The following is a 19,282-nucleotide window of genomic DNA, read 5'->3' as shown; positions in this document are numbered from 1 at the left end:
TCTTGACTGTGGTGACTCATTATTGTTGTTCTTTAAGTTGAAAACAGCCTTATTTGTTCTAAGAAGGCGTTTTCATGCTTAAACCTCAAACAACCTGAGGTAAAAAGGCAATTTGAGCAGAAACTATGACTCAGGAAACAGGAAATTTCATCATTCTTTGAGACACATTTTTGTTTTCCCATGTGTTCTTCCTCCCATATATCACTTAATGACTGTCATATCTGACCAGGAAACTTAAGGTTGTTTTTTATTGGCTAAATATAATCCTAATGGGCCGTTGACAGTTTGCTGAAAAAATAAACATTTTGTTCAGTCGGGCTGACCTGAACATATGCCTTGATTTATATGGAGCGTGTTCGAAAATGAGAGAAAATCTGCAGAAATACAGCGATGTCACTTGTAATTAGCACAAACTGAAATGAAATATAAGAGAACATTTGCAGCTGTTGAGGTTTAGATTTCACCGTTGCGGTAGTCCTGGACCACAAGTACTCCATTGATGTCTGCTATTGACGAGCCAGGACTCAAAAGCACTTAAAAGTTTGCGTAGGTATTGACGTCTCAGGTGAACCTTTGTGAAACTTTGATGATCTAGATTAGGAGGGCCGAGTTTCCCGAGAGCAACAGTATCTGCAGCATCACGCTGGCACCATATCAAAAGCAAATCCAACAAGGTTAGCAGCATTTTGGCAAGAACTGTGCTAATGGTCCCTAATGTAGTGTTCACTCGGAGCAGATGGGGTGGTTGGGAACGGAGCCAGACGCTCAGAGGGGACTGAGGCCCCCGGTGTCGTGGCCAGGTTCTGGGAGGGGTCACGGAAAACATTGTGTCAAATCATCGATATCATCTGTAATGAATGTGTGAGGTGATGTGTGCCAGTAATTGTGACTGGCTCATTGGTTCAGGGGTACTGACATGTTTCACCAAGAAGGTCGCGGGTTCAGGGCAGCGCTTAAACAGAGATCATCGTGTCACCTCATCACCGCTGCTTTAAAACTCCTCCCATCCATCCAACCAAACACCCACACACAAGCACACACAGCAGCTTAGCAGACTTTACCCAGATCGAATATCAGTTTCTTGCGTTTCTCAATGCCTCTGTGGACCCCTGACATGGAGGTTTCCACTCCAAGAAATGTGGGATTTTGATATTTTGGACGCAAACTTGCTGTCGGAGACAAATTCTAACATTTCTCGACCCTTGGAACTTAACAAGTAGACCTGCCTGGGTTACTGGCTCCTCGGGGAAAGACTTAAATAGAATTTCATATTTGAGAAGTTATTAAATTCAGTGTATAGTTCCTGGTGAGTATTCCCAGAGCAGTGGCTGAAAAACAGTTTGAGATTCAAGTTTCGCCGACTTTGGATTTGAAACGGTCTGTTGGTTTGCAGTAGTAGAGGTGATCCAGGAAGGTTCAGTGAAAATCCAGGAATTCACACAATTTTTTCGTTAACCCACTGAACCCTGAAACCCCCTGGTGGCTTTGGAAGGAACGCTATTTTGTTAAAAATCGCCGAAATTACATCGTTTTGTTTTCCACCAAATGGCTCCAAACTATAGTCATCTGCAGGTAAACGTTTGCTCTGTGTATTTAAACTTCTATTACTCAAAGCCAGTAGCATTTACAGTAATTCTGACTGTTGGAAAAAATCTTTCAGTTTTTTACATTTTAGAAAAACCAAAAACCATATACTCCCAACTGGTTCAAGAAGAGCTTTCAGTTTACTTTCATTCTGCCTTGGATAGACAATAGGGACATTTTGCAATAGTAAAGGATGAAACTGTCCATCATTAGTCCCACAATATTATTGAAGTGCAGTGCTACATTGGTACAGTTCTTTTAAACCCTCCCCATTCAAAGGGTGTGTCTTCCTTTTAAATATTGCCATGATGACACTGTTTGTCAGAGCCAGAAGCTTTAAAAGCAGAAAAAATCATCAGATTTTCATCTTTCAGGCAATTTTTCAACTGAACCTGTGTGACAAGTGGTTCAATTAGAAAACTAAACTCACTCAAATTTAAAATTGTGATATTTCATCAAACTGACTTTATTTACAAAATATAGAGAATTGTACACCAAAAATTTTGATTAATAATTTGCAAGAACCATCAAGTATAAATTCAGTTAAGCCTCTAAACCCCAAAACCTGCTGATGGCTGTGAAGGGCATATCATCTTTACAATATTATCAAAATGTTGTAATTTATCAGAGCTGGAAACTGTAAAAATGGTGATGTACAGTTCCATCTGAAAATTATATCATAAAATAAACCTTAAGCTGTTATTTTTAACCACAGTCATTTTATTTTACATCTCATTCTCAAAACTGCCAAAATAAGTGTTTTGTACCAAATTCTGTAAAATAAATAAATAAAATCTGAAGTTCTCATCACCACTAAGAATCAGTAACCAACAAAAATTCTGAGAATTCACAGAGAAAAGAGGAAGTGTCAGGAAGTAAATAAAACAAACTGGATCAATAAGCTAAGTGCAGCATGGCTCAGAAACAGAATACAGAGCAGCAAGTTGCTGGAGGATACATTCAGCATGGTGAAACATCTTTGTGAATTAATTACAGAATAGTGTGGGGGGGAAAAAAAACACTGATTTTTCTCCGCTTCTAGCCATGATTTATGCCGTTTCCTTAGAGGTGCAGAGCTTCATATTGTTTTGAAAAATACGCCCACATCGAAGATAAATGCGATAAGAAAGAAAACGCAGAGAAACTGCTTTGGAGTTCAGAGAGTTATTTCATTTTATTGATTTATTTATTTATTAAAAGTGAAACGGAACGCAATTCTTTTGGAAGTCAGTAAATATTTAGTACATGTAGTCTTTGATTGTATATGGCATCTTTGCTATGGGAAACATTTGCAAGCATTTAGAGTTTTGGACACACTCCCTCCTGTCTGGGAACCTTCTGTTCTGACAAACAGCGGAATAAATGGGAAGCGACATACATTGTGTATAATTATTTACCTCATTGTTTTGCCCCATCTTTGCAGGAGTACATGGTTTATCGGAAACACACCTACATGCGCCTCGATGGATCCTCTAAGATCTCTGAACGCAGAGACATGGTGGCCGACTTCCAGAGCCGGTGGGTAAAGATGGAATACGATCTGGAGTGCGAATGCGTGTGAAACCGTGCATCCCTTCATGCTTAACTGTAAATCTACCTTTTTGTATATTGCTGCAATCAGTGGGAAGTTTAATCTTACATGTGTATGTCCAAACGTCTGTGTGCCTGTATGCATTTCTTTCACATGCTCTGGTTTGCATTACTGCATAGCTCCGAGGCGCCAGCGTTGCTCTAGTTCTTCTAGTAGGGCGAGTTTGAAGTTTATTGAAGCAGCTTTATTGTGCAGGAGTCTAGCATTGGTACATATTTAATTTCCCATGCATTCTTCTCTTAAAGCTTGGACAGGCTCTTGTGCCAGGCTCAAGTTTGGTCCTAACTTAATTATCTGCTGTGATATATAGATATTTGTGCTGTAACTGCAGTCGTAGATGATATCCTTTGCTTGTGTGTGTGTCCCCCTCCTTCCCCTCCTCTCCACAGAACGGATATCTTTGTATTTCTGCTGAGTACAAGAGCCGGAGGGCTTGGCATCAACCTGACTGCTGCTGACACTGTGAGTCTCTGACACACATACACAAAAAAAGCACTTGTATTAAAGTTTAAAAAGCACTAACCATTCCTAAATGTATCGGAGGCCAGTGCAGTCTACGTTCTCTGTCAGAAAACAGTCTAGACAATCTGGGATGACGAGTGCTTGAGCTTTGCTAATGTGGCTGCAATGAAGCAAAGAAAATCTTGGTTAACTGAAGTCATACCAACTCTTCAACCCATTGATTTGTTGCAGGAAAAAAAGCATGTTATGTGTAGATGAGCTGCATGTTCCACGGAGCACTAAGTCATTCTATCTGCAGCCTTATTAGCTTCAGTGAATTCTAAATCAACATGAAAACATAGCATTTGCTGCATGTTCAATCATTTCAACCTGAATATTTGATGTCGAAGTGGTAAAAACAGACTCAGACCAGAGCAGCTGCCCATGTTAATATGATTTATAAAAATAAAACCACATCAACTGGTGATTCAGCAAAAAGAACTGCTGAGGAATATAACAGAGACAAGTTAGCTGCTCTTCTTAGTTGATCTGACATGTTGGTTGTTGAGCTGTGATACACAAACTGCTGTTTGGAAAGTTTCAACAGAACTTTTTGGCCATCTGTTTAAAAAATATGCAGCCGCACTGATGATTTCTTTGGCATGGTAGTTTGGATTCGACTTCAAGTAAACATTCAGTAAACTTCGATAAAATAAATCTAGGAGTTGTGAAAACATGGGGGTGTTCACAGGTAGTTGGCTCCTTCTACTGCCAAAAATAATGGATTATTCCCAAATGACTGTTGCTGTAGCATTTTTTTCTTATTAAATGATTGTCCAAGCAAAAGAATTTAGTGAGATGAGAACTAAATGACCAGTTGAAGAGAGATGTTGAGATAATTACAAACATAAATACGACTGTGCTCTTTGTTTTCTAACTTCTGTCAGAGTAATCTACCTTTGTGTCTGTATACTGGGATTAGCTTTCATGGTAATGAGTTTGATGCACTTCTTAACACAGTACATGTGTCATGCTACACGGCAGTTCACTTGGGATAGCACATTATTGTAATTAGAACGAATGGAGCGTTTGCCTTCACATAGAATTGCACAGTGTGGTCAACAAATACTTCATGATCAGAAGTTAGCAGTAGCATTTTAGCTGTAGGAAAACAAATTCACATGTCATACGTTCCCCTGCAGGTCATCTTCTACGACAGTGACTGGAACCCCACGGTGGATCAGCAGGCCATGGACCGAGCCCACCGGCTGGGTCAGACCAAGCAGGTCACCGTCTATCGGCTCATCTGTCAGGGAACCATCGAAGAGAGGATCCTGCAGCGGGCCAAGGAGAAGAGCGAGGTCTGAATCTGAAACATGAGTCATAAAACACACAAAATATGATTAACACGACTGCAAAGGCTCCTAAAGATGCATTGCTAAAGTGCATCAATTCTGTGCATTTGGTTGATACCTGGAGAAATACTTGAATTCATCTTTCTCAACTTAGCACATGTTCCTTTAGCTGTCATCCAGCATACTATACTGTCTCCTTTACACTAAATTTGTGAATTAAAAAGTCCTCTGTTCTCATAAGTCAGTGATGCGTGATTTAGCTAATGTTTTAATGTTCTCTTGTCAAAAGATCCAAAGAGTGGTGATCTCTGGAGGCAACTTTAAACCAGACACGCTCAAACCTAAAGAGGTGGTCAGCCTGCTTTTGGACGACGATGAGCTCGAGAAGAAACGTGAGTGATTGAAGAGACGATTCTTTTTAACAAAGCGCAGACACTACCAACTTTATCGCAAGTGTAGGGAATAACGAGAAGCTTTATTTGTCTTCCTGCAGTGCGTCAAAGACAAGAGGAGAAAAGGCAACAGGAGGAGAGCAGCAAGGTGAAGGAACGCAAGAGGAAGAGGGAGAAGTACGCCGAGAAGGTACGACATGATCAGCTGAAACCTCATGAGCTTTGTCATTTGGCAGTTGCCTGAATTGTAGAGCGATATGCTAAAAATGGTGAAGTTGTGAAGCCCAACAAGTGGCGTGTAGAAGGTGAACTTTAATAGCACTTGGAGCAAAAATGTTGGCTTTTATTCTGCAGAGAGTCCTGGAAGAAACATCAGGGTTTATGATGAAAGTTAATGTGTTCAAGTACTCACGCTACAATACTATATAGTATGCCAGACAAAAGATTGAGTAGTTCTATATATGTAATATGTCAAAAGTATTATGCAAAAATACCTTCATGTCCTGCTGCATTTGTTCATCTTTTGCAGTTTTCCAGCAAGCATGCTTTTCTGGCTGTTCTGGCAGACAAATGACAGTTCATTTTGCAGTACAGACTACAGCCCAGTATGAGCGAGATGGCCAAACCCTAAGACACATTAATATGACCAAATAGTATGTTCAAATTGGATAAATACAGCTTGAAACATGGTGTACTGTATGATGTTGGCTGCGGTGAGTATGAAGCTCAAGTAATGACCAAAATGGGAATGGCTCGTCCTCTGGGGAGCATGAATGTCCAGAAACCTCTGATCTGCCTGTTAGATTAATGTCTCTAATGTGTAATACATTTTTTCCCATATATTTAGACTGATGGTGAAGCTAGGAAAGGTTGAGAGGGACATTAATATGACTTTTGGGAGCAGATACACGCACCGGCAACTTTAGCACAGACACATGTCTAATTTTTTACAACAGCTCTATCTCAAATTCTACTTTTGCAAAGCTTCTACATTCTGTTTTTGTAATCAAGAAGACGATAATTTTACTTTGTTTTTTAATTGATGGTGGTGTACCAGGCTGCATTGTATTTAAAAGTGTTTCTAATATACTATATGTGATAACGGAGTGGACAAAATATTGCAAACACTTGTTTAGAAACGTGAAATGCGGTCAACAGAAACTGAAAATGTAGAAGCTGTTGTACCAGATTGCATCAGATTCCACAGGTTTACCTAATAATGTGGCCGTTGAGTGTATAAACCAGGCAAATTCTATAGAAATCTGATCATTTGTTGGCTCTAGTCTGTCAGAGATTAACGTAGGTTTAAATGAAAGGTCATGGGGTTCATCCAAAATCATCAGATATCATCCTCTGGGGATCGTATCCGTACTGGATTTCATGGCAATCTGGTCAGTAGTTGCTGAGTTTTATCTCGCTGTGGACTCAAGTGTTGAACAAATGGACACACCAACCAACTGACCACCAACTCAAGGATCTGTTGGCCTTATAGAGGAGAATAAATGAGATTTAGCTACAGCTCAGGGCAAGAAAGGAATGTATTAACCCCTCCAGCAACAGCAATTTTATCAATTACCTTAGAAAATGCTCACTGAAGTGGAATTTATTTGAAATAAACTGAATATTTCAGTTAGTAAGGTAGCTTTGCTGGCATCAGATCACATGAATCATGCTGCTTTAAGTCCACTCAACATTTGCTTCCTCTCTCACAGCAGCTCCACAATGTTAAACCAGACCTTTCCCCGTCCTCACTGTCCACTAACCATCTACTTCTCTTTGTGTTTGATCTGCAGAAGAAGAACGAGGAGTCAGAGAACAAGAGGAAGAAGGAAGTGAACCTGGTCATCTCTCACGCCCCTTCAGCCGACAACTCCAACCTTTCTGCAGACGGAGACGACTCGTTCATCAGCGTAGAGATGGACTCAGCCATGCCCAGTCCTTTCAGCGAGGTGAGGCGAGGGAGGGGGAAAACAAAGGATGGAATGTGTGATGTGTGTGATACACAGAGAAGCATGTTTTTTGAGGGAAAACAGATGGGATTTATATTGCAGGAGATGGTCCATTAGGTTTCATTGGCCTGCATCCACAAACTCACTTTATTTTATTTTGCATCTTGTGCTTGTAAATTCCCCTGCCGCTTTTTTCATTTTTTATCATTTGTCTTCTTTTCAAATGTTTTTCATTATTGACTTCTCTCCTTGCTTGTGCCTCTTCCTTCTTTCACACTCCTCTTTTATCATGGCTTTCCTTTTTTTCCTCTAAATTTACCTTCTTCCAACCCTCTGTCAATTGTTTCCTTCTTCCTTTCCTTGCTGTACTTTTTTCTTCCTCACATGTTCCTCTTCTCTTACCCGTTACTGTACCGGCCCGGTTCCTCCTCCCCGTGGTGCTGATCTCCAGCCTGTGTCTATGTCTGTATGTCCTTCTGTACATGGACAGATCTCCCTGAGCAGCGAGCTCCAGCCCGGTTCTCTGCCTCCGGACGCCGACGCCGACGAGAGCAGCAGCGACATGTTGGTCATCGTAGACGATCCGGTTTCATCTGCGCCTCAGTCTCGTGCCACCAACTCCCCAGCTTCTGTGTCCGGATCTGTCTCTGACAACATGAATGGTAACTGAATAAATAAACTCAGTCTACATTTAAGGAGTGATTGACCAATATACTGCGTGTTTTCCAGTGCTTTGCCCTAAAACTGCACTAAAATGCATGAAAGTGAGATATTTGTGTGATTGGAAACTTGATGGAAGTGATTTTAATTAACCACTGCAGCCTGTTATGTCTGTTAGATCTTTTTAATCTACCTTAAGAAGTTCCCAAATGACACTAAAATGTGGCTGTTTACATAATTGTTTGATTAGTCTTACTTTGAGACTGTTTTTAGTATAATTTTGAAGTATTTTCATGTGAGTATTTCCATTTTTACCCGACTTAGTTGCAAAAATATCCCACACCAGGGATATTTTTTGGTACATTAATAACTTTTGCCAAATAATTTTCTTTTGATACAGAATATGTACAAGGGTCAATGGAAAGGTTCAGACTGTTTGTCTTTAAAATCAGAAACTCTACCTGATCTACTGCTTAATCCTTGTGCAGGAATACTCTGCTCCCAGCGCTTCTGCAACATTTGCATAGCTCCCTGGAAGTCCCTGTCTGTAACTGTGTCAAACAACATCTGCAATGAGATGAATCTCTTCAACTATATCGAAATTTCAACCTTTGAACTTCCATTTCATTTTGGATAAGATGAAAAAGTTGATTCTTGATGTTTATTATTGATTTATGTTGGAGAGAAGTGCCACCTGCATTTCAAATAGCTGCAACAGTAAAATGGTGCTAACATGTTAATGATTTATTCATATGAATGTAATACAAGCTAGCAGAGCACTCCATAGGGACATTAACGAAGGAAAAATGCATTGTAGTGTTGATGCTTTCGCTTAAGTGAAGACTCAGAGTTTTCCACCCCCACTGCATTTAAAGAACAGTGTTACCAGCTGGTGAAATTAGCTGGAACATCAAAAACAGAAGTAAAAAAAAACAAGGATAATGAAAATGTAAGTTGTACTTAAAGCCTGATTCCTGGCTATAGGAACCGTTTGTTGAGTCACTGCACTCTGTTAAACCTCCCTCCACCCATCTCACACACTATCAAAATACCCGTGTTTAAAGGTTAATATTCTGTGCTGGAAAGCTCCAAACGTTTGCCAGATATGTCCTAACCTGTGTTATCTATGAGACAGTATTATCGTGTTGGAGCGCTGCTGGAAAAACAAATTGGCGTGACTTACACGAAGGGTCATTGCTGGACATACAAGTCTGTCTTGTTATCACGACTTGTGTTTTAATAGGCTTGAGTCCATTTAGAGAAGTAGCCTGTAGGCTCATAGGTCTTTTTGAGCAGATTTTTTTAGATTTATGGGGGTTTTATTTGCCTCAGCTTCAGCGTTTCAGTATGTTCTGTACTCTGGGATGCAGATAGATGGTGAATATATGTTTTTGCTTCTATATCCGTACTTTGGATTTGTTGCAATAAGGTAATCCCTCCTAAATACGTGGCGCTCCATCGAAACCCAGTTTGGGATTTTTGCTGCCATGTTAAGGCTCCAGCCAATAAGATTATTAATGGCCTCTGATAAGCTGAGAAAAAGTTGCTGCTTTCAGAGAACCGGTGGATGTTCTGATGAAAGGCTTGAAGGAGAAATCGGTGGATGAATGAATAAAAAGGCAGGAAAAGTGAGATTAAGGCCTGGAGGGAGAGAAAGACTGAGGGATTTTTATAAAAGGGGTTTCATGTGTGCCTTGGTGTTGGTGATAGGATGGGCTGAAGTTTTAAACTACTGCCAAATACCAAAGAAAATGCAGATGTGGGGAGTCGGAGAGAGGAGAAGGTACCAGAGGATAAGGCACATTACCACCGAGGCAAACGCTGGATCTGATTCTGCCAGCAGGACGGAAAATGAGGGCAATGAGGCCGTACTTATGGCAATGATGAGTTATGATTAATGTGTAATAATTTTTTATTGCCGTGAAATTACTACAGTATCTCTGAAAGACCGAGTCAAGGCAAACAGAACTTCTGTCCAAGTTTACTTCTGTCTGGTCTGACTGTACCATCAGTTCATTAGGGTCATTACTGTAAAATAAGAGATGCTTTGATGCTTTTTCTTTCATTGCCTGTCGTTTTTAGGTGTTTCAGGCTCAGATACAATCAGCCCTGGCAGAGGAAGATCTGGGCGAAGTCGCGGACGTCCTAAAGGATCTGGAGGCGGGGCTAAGTCTGGAGGAAAAGGACGAGGCCGGAAGTCAACAGCTGGCAGCGCGGCGGCGATGGCAGGAGCGATGGCGGGCGCAGCGGCTGCTTCAGCGGCAGCTTATGCTGCTTACGGTTACAGCGTTTCTAAAGGTCAGTAAATGTCGCATGGACAAAAATGCATTGCAAGAGTATAAACACAGTAGAGGAACTAATGTTGCACATGAATTAATATATATGAAAAAGTACACATGACGCTCCTTAACCTGGCTGCATTTGTCCTCTTTTTTTCACCTTTTGGGTTAAACTCTGTCTTCATATAAACACTTTCTTTCTCTAACTGAACAGGCCAGACCAGTCTTACATTTGTAATCTTGGAGCAAAGACTCTCTGTTAGGACCTGTGTGTGTGTGTGTGTGTGTGTGTGTGTGTGTGTGTGTGTGTGTGTGTGTGTGTGTGTGTGTGTGTGTGTGTGTGTGTGTGTGTGTGTGTGTGTGTGTGTGTGTGTGTGTGTGTGTGTGTGTGTGTGTGTGTGTGTGTGTGTGTGTCGTCTCTTCTGCTGACCTGGTCTATTATTATTCTCAATACTCATCAGTTTTGTTTTCTGCTTAATAGCTACATCACCTGGGTGGTCGGAGTAGTGGACCAAAGATGTTGGTCAACTGGAATTGTAGCTACTCTGAAATCAAATTTGACACGGTGTCAATTTCAATAAATGCCATTAAAGTAAGACCTATCAGCCTCCATTAGGTTGAGCCAGTTTAAAGTTGTGAAAATGTGGCGGTGTTCACAGTTAGTCTGTTCCTCCTTTCACCACAAAGTAATGTATTAATCCTGGAAGGCTGTTGATGAAAGTAACACCAGAGATTATCTGACCAATGAGAATTCATTTGGACCAATTGAAAAGGAGACTGCAGCCCTACAAGACAGATGCTTTACGGACAGATATGGCCTCATCTGACCCCATTTTCGTACCTACTACTAATCTGAAGCAGAGTGCATGCTGTGTTGGCGTTGGAAAAAGCCAAATTATGAGCACAAAAGCCAGTATTCATACTGAAAACCCCGGAGTTTTCATTGTGCTGCCAGTTGACATAATTTACCCACCATGCGTTGCACAAATACCAGGCATTTGGGTTCTGTAAAGCGTCTTGAGACGAGTTGACTGTAATTGACGCTATATAAATAAAATTGAATTGAATTGAATTGAATTGAAATGACTTGGATGAGTTGCTTACAGCTGGAAATAATTGTTTTTTTTTTAAACGATGGAAGGGCATCACTGTGAATGCCACATAAAATATTAGAGAAAACGTTTCGCTGTCTGTCGGTGAGGCTTATTGAATGTGATAGTTGCATGTATTGCTTCATTCCTTGTTAAGTCAGTGTTAGTTCTACATCAGATTCAAAGCAACAGATGTTGACCTAAATTGCTTTTCAGTAAGAAATGTTATATAATTTTAGGGATGAAATCTTGCAATATTATTTATTACAGCCATTTACCTCATTTATTGAAACATTAAGTTGCTCTTAAAGACCTATTTTTTCTCACTGACATTTAATTCAAGTAGAACTTGACAGCCTGAAATAAGCTTGATAGCCTAAAACTATCAAGTTTGGAAGCAGGACTCACTTTTATTTCAACACGAGCAGCAATATTCTCCTTTTGTGTTTCAGCCAGCCTCTCTGCATCCAGCCCCCTGCAGCCCTCCCTGGGTCGCTCCGGTACCGGTCCGGCCTTCAACCCCAGCAAGACCTCCTCTCCCCAGGCCAAAGGAGGCGCTTCCGCCCCGAGCCCCCACAAGCAGCTGGCCCACAGCCACCACCACAGCAGCCACGGTGCAGTCAGGAAGGGGAAGGGCCCAGGCGGTCCCGGGGCTCGGTGATGCACTCAAACGCACTGCACGCATATGAATGTGGCCCAGAACACAACAGAAAACTGACCTTTGCTTCACTGTGACCCCCACAGACGCCCCTATGCCTAAACTAATAAATGGGGAGTACAGTATTTGTAGTAACTGAGGCTCACTACCTGAACCTCTGGAAACTCTCACAATCATCTGAAGGCTCAGTCTCTACCAGCCTCTACTTTAGTTGTATTTTAATGTGTCCCGGTCAGAGGACAAAACCTGCCTTGAGTATTTGTGTTTGGAGTATTTCCAAGTGCTTTTTTCCAGAACTGTGTGTTTCCACCGGGGACTGGAATCTCTTTTGATTTGCCGCCTGGCCATGACATGAAGCGACACGTGTAGTTTTAAAGGGCTTTTCCACATCCTTGTGTTCGCCAGAAGCAGTGAGACGAAGGAGTTTCCGTCAGATGCACTGAGCCACGTCTTCCTGGTGATTCTCATAGGTGTACATTAGGTTATTTAAATGTTGTAGATATGCTCAGTGCAAACTGGTGGACGAGTCTGCATTTCACAGAGCTTAATGTGAACCACAACTTTCCCTAAACCAACACTTTACCAAACAACACAGCTTTTCTACTAAAGCTCCTATTTTTCTATTAAACAGCGGAGTGCCCAAAACAACATGTTCAAATTTTGAAAAGATTTTGTCCATAAAGTGTATTCCAGTAATTATATTTTTTGTCCAAATCGGATAACAATGTAAAAACTATATTCCAAAATGAGGGGTTGATACAGCCGTGCTGCTAACAGTAAATTTATGGATTGACTATTTGCTTGTCTGCCTTTTAAGTTATTTGAATTATGTTAAAATGGACAATTTGCGAAAAATAATAGCGCTAATATTCAGATGTAAAACTGTAAATTGTGAATTCCGAAGCCATTTTTTTTTTTAATTTTTCAGAAGATGTTTTCTGTGTTGAGACTGAGTCTGTGGTTCTCTTCGATGTCGTTGATGTTTTAGGAAGAAAAAAACAAAACACGGAAAGTTTGCATCCTGAGTTGAGCACTACATCTGTTCTAGATTTGTTTTTTTGTGTTTATAGTGTGATTATAATATGATGTTCTATATTGATGTACATAATGATGAGAGCGACATTTCCTCTGGCTTTTCCCTCGTTTGCCTGTCTATTTTTATAGGTCATGTGTACATATGGAGAAATGCATCTGCCATTTTACTAACAGGAGGAGTCGAGATAAAATAAAAGAGTGCTAAACCAGAGATATTTGGTTATTTTTTCCGTTTTCATTGTGCTTAAATTCTGTACATAATGCACACAATTGATGGAAACGAGGACAAGATGTGAAATGTTCTACTTGTAGAAGAAGTCGAGTTGAAAAGGGGTCAGTGGAGATGTGAGAGGCCACGAGTTTCGCAAAATTCCTGCTGCAGCAAAGCTTCATATTCCTTCGCTGCACCAACCAGAGCAGTCATTGGGTTTCCTGCAAGTGGACGATCGTATATCACTGGACCGCTGCCAGCTGCAAGCATCGGTTTACTGGCCGAGGAGCATCCTGTGGGTTTCCCTTGAAATAAATCCATCTGCCTGCAGCACAGGGGTGAGAAAAACACTTCATCAGACCAAAGTACCTTCCTCAGTTTCCCAGGGATTTTGCAGTTGTGACTATATGGACAAATGATAACCGTTTCTGCTGAATCACCTTTTCTCACCTTTGACTTTGTTTTGCAGCCTTCTTCGTTAATCTTTGCTTGCCCTTATCCACGTCCTGTTCCTACTGCTCCTTCAGCTACAATAAGTCATTTTGCAGCAACTCCTGACACTAACAGACCAACCACAACATTAAAGCTACTGACTAGTGAAGTGAAGAACACTGATAGTTGAAACCTTTTGGTCCAACACTGATGTGGATGTTACTTTGACGCATAGCACCTACTTGAAGATGGCAGCAGTCTTTTATTTCACTGCATAAACTGCTCAGAAAAGCCTAGAGGAACATGATCAAGAGCCCAAGACGGCCTCCAAATTGCCCAGATCCCATTCTGATTTAGCATCCCTGACATGCACCAGAATCTACGGGACCCAAAATCTACTATGTCCTGACAATATTAGGCATGTTGTTCACCGTTGTAGATTTTAGAACCATTAACAGACCCAACAATTTAAGTTTTGTCCCAATATTGGCAATTTAAAATGTAAAATTCAAGACTCCTCTTTCTTCCCTTTGTCAGTTCTCCCTGAAGCTGTCCAGGTCTGGTCCTCAATTATTTTTTGTGTCGATGGGTCACTTTGTTTCTCTCAGTTCCATCACTTAATCTTTTGCCTTTGTTTTGACTACCTCTTTTTAATTTCGCCAAGATGCTCTACCTTCTCTATCCTGTTCTTGAAGTTTTCTTAATGTATTAATAGTCTTGTGTTGCATGTATTTACAGTGCCTGTTTCCCATTTCATTCACTGAAGCTTGTAACTCCTTCAGAGGACTCATCGGTGTCTTGGTGACCTCCCTCACTGATCTCTTTCTTGCATGGACACTCACTTTTCTCGGATCTACCGTATGACTTGTGCTTTTCAATAACCTTTTCACAGAGTTGCTTGGAATGTTCTTTCATATTCACGTATTCATATTCATGTAGTTACATGCAGGAGTACTGATCCACCAGTGGCTGGGCCTACCAGATACAGGTGTCTTTATACTACAATCAATGATCATTTCACCGTTTGTGTGAATTCTAGCTGCACCTGTAGTGAATTATGTCAGTCACAGTAAATGAAGTTGAGCACTTATGCACTAGTTTATTTTAGATTTTTAATTACCTAACATTACTTTATATAAATACACTTTCACTTTGACATGGAAGAGTCATTTTTTGGTAAAATTCTGTCAAAAAAAGTAACGTTAAGTTGACAGTAGTTCAACGTAGAATAGCAGTAAAATGAGAGAACGTCCAAGGGAGGTACTAAATACTTTCTATAGGCATTATAACTGCCACCATTATGTTCATAACTTTGTGTTGTCACCCCTCCATAATTTGTGTTTTGCCCTCGCTGCAGGAATTTTCTAATCTGCAACTAGCTGCCTGTCCAGTGTTAATTGTTCTCTGGTTTGTTGGGTTTTTTCTGCTCATCTTTTGTCTTCCCTCTCCCCCCCCCACCCAAAGCAGTCGAGGTAGGTGTCTGTGCTCCCCAACCTGCTTCTGCTGGAGGTTTCTCCCTGTTGAAAGGATGTTGTTTCTCCACTGTCAGGGAACATTTGAGTTTATTTCTATAACTTTTTAATTAATAAATTTTTGATGTTAATCTTAAATGTCAGACTTTCTCTGGAAGCGTTTTTGATCTGCGTCTGTAGTTTCAAATGTGGGAGGACAGTTTTTAGTTTTAAATCACACATTTTTTTACATATATTGTCATCAAATCAGAATATAATATTTGAACAACAAATTTAAATGGGCAAAACTGTTACCCATAAACCCTTGCCGTCCTACCATCGACAATTAAGAAGCAGAGAATTTAGACTTTTTCTTGTTAAAAAATTCTTAAAACTGATTATAAGAGTAGTTTCAGATTAATTTGAGTTAACAAGTACATGTGTTTTCATGTACATTTTCTATATAATGTTGTCTTGACCTGATAAAAGTATAGAAACAACCCAATCAAGACACTGAAACTGACTTTTTGTGAGTTTTAAAGGTTAGAAGTTCACCTGTAATCTTGTTGGTTTGTATATTTTCAGATGGTTTAGTCTTGACTCGTTCAGATTTCACCTCAGCAGCCTGTTCCTCTCTGACATGACCACACAGCTGACTTGTAAACACAGGACTTCCAGGTCTGGGCTTGTTCCCGGCTAGCGGTTATATAAGGCTCTGCACCTAGATAGCCTCTTGACTCAAATCCAAGGAACAAGCTGCTCTGGTCAGTGTTTAGAGTCTGTGTTTGTGTCCTGCAGGTTCTCACTCCAAAAATCCAGCTCTACTGCATTAATAGGACGACGCTGCTGAGAACAATCTGCACCCCTGATGTGACGAGACCTGTTGGAGGCAGGAACAAGCCTCAGGCCTTGTATGGCTGACGTGTGGTATGTGTCCTTCAACATACAAATCTCCCTCATCAGCGGTCACAACCTCAGTGTGGAAATATGTTGTCAGTACAGACATGTTTTACTGTCAGATCACTTAATTCTAAGATTTTAAAAGCCTGGGGAGACGAATTGCTTTGTTTCTCTTTCTGTAGTGCTCACATTTTAAACAACACCCGATTAGAAAGGAAACTAAAAAATATTGATGTTTTTAATTACCAACTGATTAGTCTTTCCACCTCTACTTCCCAATTTTTTTTACATATTACCAGCCTTTTCCTTCCCACACATGTGATGTAAATAAAGTCTAAATTAGGTGAATGTAATTTAAGATTTTTCTGTAACATTAGCTCATTTTAAAGATGATTAATCCCACTAGCTCCCAGCACAATAAATACAAGGCACTAATGTGTACTTCCGATTTTTTTTTTTTATTGGCATTTGACTGTAGATGACAGGTAGGTCTGAAAACACATCACAGCAGCCATCACAAGTTACAATCACATTTAACCACCACAGGTAACTGCTGGACGGATTCTGACCTGTGCAAATTAAAAAACGTTAATGCCAAGAGAAAAAAACAGATGGTTACAGTGAACATTTTGTAGCTGCTGTTCAAACAGGTTTATTACAGTGGGATCATGCTTCCCTTTTAGCACTGTCGTGCATTAAATGGATGGTAGTGTGAAGGTGAGAACATAAAACACATGTTGACTGACAGAAAAGCCTCAGTGTTTCAGGGAGTGAAACGAAGGGTACGAGCTACTGCTGGGCTGCTAGCAGATAAGACACCACGGTCAGCGCGGCGGCCTCGATGGAGAACAGGTGGTGGTCTTCCACATGTGGGCAGCTGCTCCTCATGAACTCGGCCAGCCGCAGCAGGTACTCCAGGTTGTGGCCCGTCTTCCCTCTGCTCACGGCGATCTGGGCGCCGATCTCGTCTGGACTGGCGGGCCCCAGGTACAGGGCGTTGTCAGAGGTGGCGATGTACACCAGCGCCTGAACTGGAGACTGGTCCTCCCCCTCGGGGAAGAAATCCACCATCTTGGTGATGTAGCCGCCACAGACCGTCTCGCGCACATTCAGGTACTTCAGAGACTCCTCCATCTGTGAGCCCGACACCTCGAATGCCACGCCCCAGGTGCTCTCCTGTGGGAAGAACGAAGCGGCATTTAGTTGAGAACTTTTCTCATTGTTGGAACAAAAAATAAATTTAAAAAAATAAAAAAAATCAGTAACTACACAGTCATTCAGGTCAAGATCATTTTGAGAGCGTCAGTCGAAGGCAATTTGACTAAAGGCTGCACGATATCAGAAAAACTGATAGTGATATGCTGTCTGTGTACACTTAAAGAAAAGGTCAAATTTGTTGTTTTTCCTAGTGTCATGACAACAATTTAGATTTTCCAAAATATCTCCAACCAACCAAACCTTTGTATAACCACACATCCCACTGTGGATGTCGAAATGGTATATTCTGCAGCCCCAACTAGACTTATTTTGGTTCTTGGGGAAATTTCGCCTCCTCCTCAGTGAACAGAAGAGACCCCAGTATTTATCCTCACAGGCCTCTAGGTGTGTGTGTACAGTCACATTCAGAGGTGTTACAAAGATTTACACCTCAAGGCATGGCAGTCATAATTGACAAAGCTGTAACCAGTATGATTTGGGGTTGAGAATAAATATCTGGGATTCCTCAGTTCAGAGAGAAAGGAGAATTGTCTCCAAAAAAACAAAAACAGGTCCAGCTGCTTTCTACTGAAGCTCTTAGAATACTAGTATGGAAAGCCATTTTAACATTTAACAGCTGAGTTTGAATATTGGGAAGTAAAACTACAGAGAGATTGTGGAGAATTGTTATTCAGTGATGGTTTTGGGCAGAACTAAAGCTTTACTCAGAGACTTGTGGGGGAAGTTAACTGGAATTGCCACCTCAGGCCACCCTAGTATAAAAAGGCAAACCACCTCTGACTTCCTGTAGTTTGACGTCAGTAAGTATTCCGCTTACAGATTTCTCCAGTTCTAATTAAATGTTTTACTTTAATAATCTTCAAATGACACTGTAGAATTCTTAAAATTAAATCAACTGGACTTACAACTAGTCATAATTAGTTATTCTGGCTGTTAAATGTTTACATCAGCTTCCCATCAACACTCATCACCCGGAAACTCCGCTACCATCTGTGAACCAATAGGAAGCAGAGATTTTCCACTTACGTCATCGTCTTCAATCAACGTCACCACTCTTCCGGGCTGCGGGGAGGAAGAGAAACGGGTCAGTGATGACGCCTGATACGGTTTCAACTAAACACCAACAGTCACCAAAACAAACAATAAACATAAAAATAATGTTTCTGAGAAAACAAGAAAACATTCACCATCTTACCAACTCGTCGTTCCCGCGGTGGAAGTTGTCTCCGTGCCAGAAACGCCTCTTGTAGCCTTGAATGTAACCGACCCGGCTCCTCTTGTACCTGAAGTCCGGCTTCCACACCAGCGACCCGTACCCGAAGATCCACAGGCTGCTCTTTCCGGCGATAATGTCTTGAGGCTTCATGTTGACTTTCAGATGAATCGATGGATCTACTCAGCTAGCTTAGCGGACTAACTGGCGAGTAGTGTTAGCTTCCTCCGGTCCAGCAGAAGCGGTACCGGCTGGCTCGTAGGAATACCGCGGACGGTATTTGAGCCCAACTGCTTGGCAGTTGCGAAGATGGAATCACGCGGTTGGTTTTGCCGATGCATTGCCATGGCATTAGAGGTGCCGCATTATGCCTTAAAAATCCATGGCCGCCGCTCAGGCCTTGAGGTCAATGGAAGAAAAAAATCTAAAACTGTTTCGGCCAGCTGCTCTGCCGGCCGATGTTGATGATGAACTTAAAATTTAAATTGATTAAATAGTCAATAGATCGAGGCTTTGAGAGATGTTACCGTTAAAACGCGTCGCGGTTGATGTTCTTACTGCCGAAAAGCTGAGCCGTTCTGACGCGTTTCCTCGATAACATGGCGAACAGCCGCTTCTGCTTTTATACCGTCTCCAAGAGGTGGACGGGTCCCTACAGTGGGTTCCACCAATCACGTTTAAATAATTCTCCATTTGCCCAGTCAGATTTCTGTGCGCCAAATAGGGCGAGGCATGAAGCAAAACTCGTTAAACTATTGGCCCGATTTTGACATTCTTCGTCCACCCATTTTTCGACGTGATTGGTGGAGGAGCCGTCACTCT

General features: G+C 41.3%; 2 protein-coding genes across 4 annotated transcripts in view; one reads left to right on the top strand and one right to left on the bottom strand.

Annotated features, from left to right (window-relative positions):
- Window positions 1–13,246, top strand: part of ino80 (INO80 complex ATPase subunit) — a 53,028-nt gene extending 39,782 nt beyond the window's left edge. For all 3 annotated transcript variants that reach the window (XM_022203287.2, XM_022203286.2, XM_051960998.1), the window contains exons 29-37: window positions 3,008–3,102; window positions 3,565–3,637; window positions 4,819–4,977; window positions 5,261–5,363; window positions 5,465–5,553; window positions 7,157–7,312; window positions 7,803–7,974; window positions 10,055–10,270; window positions 11,795–13,246. In XM_022203287.2, the coding sequence (XP_022058979.2) occupies window positions 3,008–3,102; window positions 3,565–3,637; window positions 4,819–4,977; window positions 5,261–5,363; window positions 5,465–5,553; window positions 7,157–7,312; window positions 7,803–7,974; window positions 10,055–10,270; window positions 11,795–12,003 (1,272 nt within the window). In that variant the 3' untranslated portion in view covers window positions 12,004–13,246. The remainder of the gene's footprint in view (window positions 1–3,007; window positions 3,103–3,564; window positions 3,638–4,818; window positions 4,978–5,260; window positions 5,364–5,464; window positions 5,554–7,156; window positions 7,313–7,802; window positions 7,975–10,054; window positions 10,271–11,794) is intronic.
- A 3,222-nt stretch (window positions 13,247–16,468) lies between these two features.
- On the bottom strand, window positions 16,469–19,067 carry chac1 (ChaC, cation transport regulator homolog 1 (E. coli)). Its single transcript, XM_022203285.2, has 3 exons — window positions 18,443–19,067; window positions 18,274–18,309; window positions 16,469–17,205 (listed from the first exon to the last, which is right to left on the bottom strand). Exons 1-3 carry the CDS (start codon window positions 18,611–18,613, stop codon window positions 16,819–16,821), a joined length of 594 nt encoding a protein of 197 aa, XP_022058977.1. The 5' UTR covers window positions 18,614–19,067; the 3' UTR covers window positions 16,469–16,818.
- Between the last annotated feature and the right edge of the window lie 215 nt (window positions 19,068–19,282).

The sequence above is a fragment of the Acanthochromis polyacanthus genome, chromosome 16, assembly GCF_021347895.1.
Source record: "Acanthochromis polyacanthus isolate Apoly-LR-REF ecotype Palm Island chromosome 16, KAUST_Apoly_ChrSc, whole genome shotgun sequence".
In the NCBI taxonomy this organism is placed as follows: Eukaryota; Metazoa; Chordata; class Actinopteri; family Pomacentridae; genus Acanthochromis; species Acanthochromis polyacanthus.
The sequence above is the reverse complement of the archived record's forward strand: the minus strand, read 5'-3'. Positions and strand labels throughout refer to the sequence as shown.

What these genes read in the sequence shown, in the direction of transcription:
- chac1 (XM_022203285.2), bottom strand. Translation starts at nt 18,613, where the DNA reads ATGAAGCCTCAAGACATTATCGCCGGAAAGAGCAGCCTGTGGATCTTC. An exon ending in ACCGCGGGAACGACGAGTTG is followed by an intron (nt 18,310 to 18,442) that starts GTAAGATGGTGA and finishes TCCTCCCCGCAG; the next exon opens with CCCGGAAGAGTGGTGACGTT. An exon ending in CGTTGATTGAAGACGATGAC is followed by an intron (nt 17,206 to 18,273) that starts GTAAGTGGAAAA and finishes TTCTTCCCACAG; the next exon opens with GAGAGCACCTGGGGCGTGGC.